Here is a 6537-nt window from a genome sequence, read left to right as displayed (position 1 = left end):
GGAGCTGGCCTGGGGGTGTGCTGAAGGGGTCAGCCCTCACGTGTGTAGTACTGGTTTTCACGCGGTAGTGCTAGTACCTCACTCGTTTTTGCCCTCCCACTGGTCGGTTCTGTAACCTACTTGTGTGAGGTCTATAGATGTCCTTTTTCGAAGGCCCCGTCGACACGGAGCCGATTTTAAAAATAAAAATAAAAAATTGGTGAAGTCTTCTGTGTTTCGGCCGGCGACTCCGGTGCCCGAAACCGCACATTTCTGAAACCATGTCCGAGGGTGGTTTCAAATCTATCCGGACCTATGCGGTTACGTGTTAGGATTGGTGACGACGCCTGAAACGCAAACGATGACGTCATTAGCCCCCCACCAGCAGGGCGACGTCAGAGTTGTGTTGAATTATTTATTTATATTCTTTTTGTAGCTTTAAATGCAGCCCCTTGATAAATTGAATTACTAACTGTACATTAAAAAGTATTTCTGCTCAATTTAAAAGGTTGAATCTCCTCGTGACTGAATCTTTGTATACAGCGCAAGCTGTATGCGCGCAGGCTTGATGCACTCCAGTTCTTTGCTGGAGTTCTTTAGCAGAAGAAAACCCCTTATGGGCCTGGAATTTGTACCACAGCGTTTCTACAGCTCAATGCGGTTTCGCATTGAATCCGTCTTTACAGAGTTATTCCTGAACCGCATAAAACGAAACCAGATTGTTTTCACCCGTTTTGGCTCTGTGTGGATGGGGCCTAAGGCTACCATGTTGTATCGAAAATGATTAACATTTAATGCAGTTGAAAGGATTTTTTTTTTACTATTAATCACAAGGTTTGTGGGCCATAATATCCTTGGGTCTCTTCCCTCTCAGACATTGGATAGGGTTTGTCATATCTTGGACAAAGACGGGTTTGTGTGTATATACATATAAAACAAAATGGGGGATCCAATCAGAACTCAGTACAGATTTCCCAGGTCCATTAGGGTTCAAGTCTGTTTCCAGCCGTGAAGACCTCCAGCCTTGACCGAGGCAGTCAAGTTCTTGATCAGGAACCCTTAAAAGCCATCCACATGGCTTTTATGCAGTCTGAAATGTCATGTTGACCCAACCCCTGACCAACTATTCCAATGCTGAAACAAAGCAATAAGCATGGCAACTTAACTGGTTGGGCAATGGTTTGTGCCAAGTCTTTTCCCTTGCCAAACAAACCGTAGACTGTAAATGAAGATGAATTTCACTAATCAGAAGGTGGAAAGACCAGTGTTTACAATAGGCCGACAGCACACCCCAGACCTATAACTCAAAATGCCACCTTACACCATTTATTTCTAGGCTTCCCTCTCTAGTCTAGCCCTGGTACTGGTGTGCATGGGGACAGCCCCCAGACAGCCAGGCCTCTGGGTTTGAGTGACGGCCTGCAACTGTTGAGGCGTCTTGGGTGTCTGACTCCGGTGCCCAAAGCCTCCAGCATGTAACTCGGCAGGACATGACAGTTAAACCGTGTAGCTCTGGAGGAACCTAGGGGCTCATTCAGCAAGTTTCAAAGGATCCTTCCTGCCAGGGTGCGTCTTACTACTGCAGGTTATGCGTCATGCTTAGAAGAAACCGATCACACCTTTTTTGTTTTGGTCTAAAACCATGTGCAGTTTGCCTATTTCTACTTTGCAAGTGCAAAGCCACAGACAGGATGCTCTTCATCTGAGCAGACTTGACTGCTTCCCCCAGCTCCTCGCTTTGCTTTAGCCTTTGAAATGTCAGTCGTACTATTTGAGGATCTATGTTCTGTCGTCCCCATCAACGAGGCCGTGTTCCACATACGGAAATAGAGCGTGACAGCAAAGCAGAACAGGAACCCTGCTATCCACACCTACTGTGGAAGTCCTCTTTTTGTCCCTGCCAAGATATTGTGCGGGGGTTTTGCTTATTGCCGTTTCATGCTTTGCTTGCTTATCTCGGATGAGCAGTTGCAAAGTCGTCCCAGCACTAGTTGGGTGATTATCATGGGAGTGAAATGTCTAATAAAATATGATCTATTTAATACTTGTCCCCTCAATAAGTAAGTAACATTTATTTATATAGCGCTTTCCACAGACCGGGTCACAAAGTGCTTTACAATGTGCATAGTAGGAAAAGTACAACACATAAAATTCATTTCAAACTCGATAAGCTGCTGTCTTTAACCCAGTCTCCTTGGTTGTGTTGCATGAACAATGGCCATCATGTGCTGAGCTATTTCTGGCCTGCTCCACTTCTTCATCCAGAAGTCCTCATCCCTCCCTCTCTCTTTCCTCCCCTGTGTAGGACCACAGAACAGCAGCAGCGTTTCCATGAGATCTGCGGCAACCTGGTGAAGACCCAGCGCCGCGTGCTGGGCTGGTGGAAGCGCCTGTTCACCCTGAAGGAGGAGAAGCCCAAAGCGGTGCGTTCCCACCAGCTGCACCGGCACAAGGGAGGCAGTCTTTCATTAAAGGGGTCCGATGACGCTCACCAGGTGTGAGTGTGATTAGCCAGTACAAGCCATTCCCTGTGCTCTGGTGATATCACAAGTGGGAGTGTCCACCTAGACGTATGCAGGATAGATCAGTCCACCATCCTACCCAGTGGACTGTAGAAAAAGTTGCTCAATCCAGCATTCATCCAGCATTGACTCGACCTCATTGCAAATGAGGGTCACCCCTCAATTGAGCTCTTGAGTATAAATAAAGGTTAAATAAATGAATCTAGGTAGACCCCCCCCCCCCCACTTGTGATGTAACTAAAACACCGGAAAGGGCAGTTTTTCCAAAAGGATTGTAATTGCTAATCATACACTCACCTGGTGTCATAATACCACCCCTTTTGAAAATGATTACTCCCAAGTCTTATTTACCATACGGCTGTTTCTTAAAGTAGTCGTGGATGTCTGCACTGCTTCACGGTGGATTTTTTTTCTACAATGATGTTCTTTGTGTTGGTGGAGGATAAATCGGCCCCGCAGTCAGCTGAGGGAGGCGGTCCTCTGCTCTAGGGGCCCCAGTCGGGGCCCTGCTCAGAGCAGGCCTGGGGTTATCGTGCATCTTAATGTTCCAAACTTCAGTGATATGTCGTCAAACACCCCATTGCTTCACTTATTTGATTAACATATTAGTTATTAGATTACGTGCCTTGAGTAACAGATTTTCTGTTTAAGCAATGTACGATTCCAGTTAACATAGTTATCCTCTTAAAGCTAGCACTTTTGTTGATGTTCGCTGATGTACAGTGTGCTTGGAAACGTTTTCACTGTCTCCTGTGCTCCTCCGCAGTACTTTGCCCTGGTGATCAGCAGCCTGCTGGCCATGGCCTTCATCGGCCAGCAGGTGCACAACCTCTTCCTCACCTACCTGATCGGTAAGCAGCGATGTTTCTCCAATATGACTCACCCTGGAACTTGAAAGAGATAGTAGTCTGTGACACGCCGGCCTCTTCCTCTTTGGGCGGCTGCTGTCATGCTGCGGTTTCGAAGTCGGGAAATGTATCTACGTTAAAGGTCTGACCAATAGCGTCGCTAAATTGAGCATAAGGACAGTAGTGTTCCTTTCACTTGACGTTGTACTGCTAGAGGTTCTTATTGTTTGATATATAGAAAACGGTTGCATTCAAATCCCTTAATGGTGAAATTACTATAGTTTTCAAAGTGAAAGGGTTAATGTCAGCCTCCATGAAGGCTTTTTATGATGCAATGTTTGCCTGATGGCACGTTGGCTAGTCATCTTGTAACATGCTGTTGCAGCCTGTAAATGCAGCATTGCGTCACTTCCTCATTCCTAACCGTGACTCAGCAGAGAGCAGTGATGCCGATCAATATCTGGCTTGTGATGCCTCAGAACTACTGTCGCTATTGTGCAACATCTTTGGTTTCACTGCTGCAAATGTTATAGCTACTCCCCTCTGCCATTGTTCAAGGACATATCTACATTGACTAGGTCAAATGATTTGAGGCTAGGAATGTATATTTTAGAATCATTATTTTGCCTAATATGTTAATTATCTTGGCATCCATACATCAGATGCTCTGACCATTTGTGATTTGGCCTGAATAGCATTGGTTTGATGGCCTACCTGTGCAAGCTCTGCCCTTGCCCTCGGCGGAATGATTGCTAAAGCTAGCGAGCTAGTAATGGGATTTAGGGGAATGGTGGGATAAATTTTTTTCAGTTGGATGCTTTGAAAATCCGGTTTACCCTGGCTCTTCTCCAAATTGCCTTACCTTCAATAAAGGATAAAAAAAAATTGGGAGTGTAACCTGCCTGAAAACATTGGATTTCATTTGAGAATATCAGAAATTGAATCGCTATCAAAATGACAGTGGTAGAGATGAAATGGCTGACTGACAAAATGTCAGTGCAGCCCTCACTAAAGGAAGCTGGTTGGGTCGCTCAAACAGGCGCCTGCACTGGGGGGGTGAGACATGAAACGTGTCAAGACTGTTTTTATGAGATAACAATTATGGGGAATGGCGGAAAGATGGTTAGCTAGCATAATATCTTACTGGACAGCCCTTTTGAACCTTAATTTTTGGGTTTGAATTAAATTTGGTTTTGTTGGCTGTTTGGGAAATCGTAGATCGTTGCGAGTAGAATTTTAGATTGTTTGTCTTGATTCCTTGTACAAATTAGTTTTCTACAAACTCATGGTTTTTATTTTGCTCTAAACTCTTATTTATGAATAATTACAATTAATCATTTGAATTAATATAAATATATTAATTGAAAAAATATCACTTGACCTGTAACCCGACTTTCAGAGGAACCAAAAAAAAGAAAATGTCCCCGCTCTGTCCTTTTCCAGTGAGCTTCCTGCTGTTGCTGCCCGGCATGAACCAGCACGGCGTCATCACCAAGTACACGGCCATGGCCAAGAGGGAGATCAACAAGCTGCTCAAGCAGAAGGAGAAGAAAACCGAGTGAAGGCCGCGGCAAGAGGGCTCTGGAAGGATGGAACTGTTGCGCAAGAAAGAACGGATGATAAGGTTTTAAGTTTATTGAAGGCCAGATGAGGAACAAGGCAGTTGTGGTGGTTGAGTTTATTTTTTTTGTTAAAATAAGAAAAAAAAACAAAAAAACAAGGTTTCGTCTTTTACCGCAGAACGAGTACATCGTCTCATGAGCCGTTTGTTTGTCTCATCCCTCCCTCGTACACAACCGGCGTTTGTTTTGAGTTGCGTTCCTGCCAGATTACACAATGTATGCCGTAGTCCCAGTGGGGGTCTTTGGTTTCAGCACTGTCACTCACTATAGGGTTTGGTGGGATTCCCCCCCCTCCTCACAATTCTTCATGTTAATGTTTTGGGTTGGTTTTATTTATTCAAGGCTAAGGTAATGCTTTTTAAGCCATTCTCTTTATTCGGGCAAAAGTGACACCTCACTTGGGTATTATAGCAATTCTTGGATTTTACGATGGCTAATTCATGCACACTAGGGTGAGTTAGCCACACTAGTTTATTGTGTGCATTGTTCAACTTTTTCTTAATAAAACTGCAGCACTAGAACAAAATAACTGGATTCAGATGGACACTCATCTGCTGTGGCAGCAACTGGTAGCTTTGTATTATATATATTTTTTGTCTACTCTAGCCTGCTGCTGTACTGCTGATAGCTGACTGTGGTGGTTCAATTAGCGCTTAGCTGTACGCGCCCCTTACACGCTCTTCTTAATGAGCTCTAATCTGGGGTGGCTGTAACTATGTAAATAGGCCGATTCCTGAACCCGGCCCTCGGATCGCTTTCTCCCAGTCGCTCTGTTGGGCTTTTCTTCCATCGTTTTTGTGCTGTCCTTGTGTGTTATTTTGGTCCAATTCTGTTTTGTCCGTCATTTCACCTTTTTATGTGTCTTTATCAAAGATCTTTAATGAATAAAGTCTGCTTTAAATTAACTTTAATTCACACTTGTGCGTGTCATTTTATCGCAGTGATTTGAAATTGACTCTGACGTATTCATGGGAATGACCAAGATTATGCAGATGATACTTGACCCAAACAACCGTATAAAGTGTTGCTTTGTACTGTTGTTTAGCTGGAAGGTGTGTGGTGACAGCTAATACAGTCTGTCTTTCAGTCTTGTGGCCCACATAGCCCTGTCCTCTGCTCCTCTTGGCCCCCATGGGGATTGTGCTGACTGTAGTCTGGCCATGTGTTGCTTTGACCTATGCAGCGCCCTTTTCAGTTTGCCCCTCTAGTCCTGTTTGAGCAGCCAGGCATTGGTCGATCGTGCTGCCTTTCCACTCAACCAGTGGCCTTGCATTGGATCAACATACTTTGTATAAGCTGTACTTTGGTTATGTCTCTGGTATTGATCGATTTGATCACACTGAATTTCGTTTAGGAAGAAATAGGCGCCAGAGGGCGCTATTTAGCCACAGTAACTAATCTAGCGATGGTAGAAATGGTCACTCGAGTCCACACAGGTGGGAACTATATGGAACAAAGTAATTTGAGTTTTTAAAAAATAATGGTACAAAAACGAGGCCCTTTGCTAAAGGATATTTTAGTGCAGTGATTATATCAGTTCTTTATAGATATGCACAATGATGGTGG

At 44.4% G+C, this 6537-nt stretch overlaps 1 protein-coding gene across 1 annotated transcript in view; it reads left to right on the top strand.

Annotated features, from left to right (window-relative positions):
• arl6ip1 (ARL6 interacting reticulophagy regulator 1) overlaps positions 1-5882 on the top strand; it is an 8340-nt gene extending 2458 nt beyond the window's left edge. Inside the window, exons 4-6 of the mRNA XM_079746561.1 lie at positions 2285-2402; positions 3268-3352; positions 4793-5882. Coding sequence (XP_079602687.1) covers positions 2285-2402; positions 3268-3352; positions 4793-4911 — 322 coding nt within the window. The 3' untranslated portion in view covers positions 4912-5882. The remainder of the gene's footprint in view (positions 1-2284; positions 2403-3267; positions 3353-4792) is intronic.
• Positions 5883-6537: the final 655 nt, after the last annotated feature.

Source organism: Pollachius pollachius (genome assembly GCF_949987615.1).
Source record: "Pollachius pollachius genome assembly, chromosome: 11".
NCBI lineage: Eukaryota > Metazoa > Chordata > Actinopteri > Gadiformes > Gadidae > Pollachius > Pollachius pollachius.
This window is presented reverse-complemented; position numbering and strand designations above follow the sequence as displayed.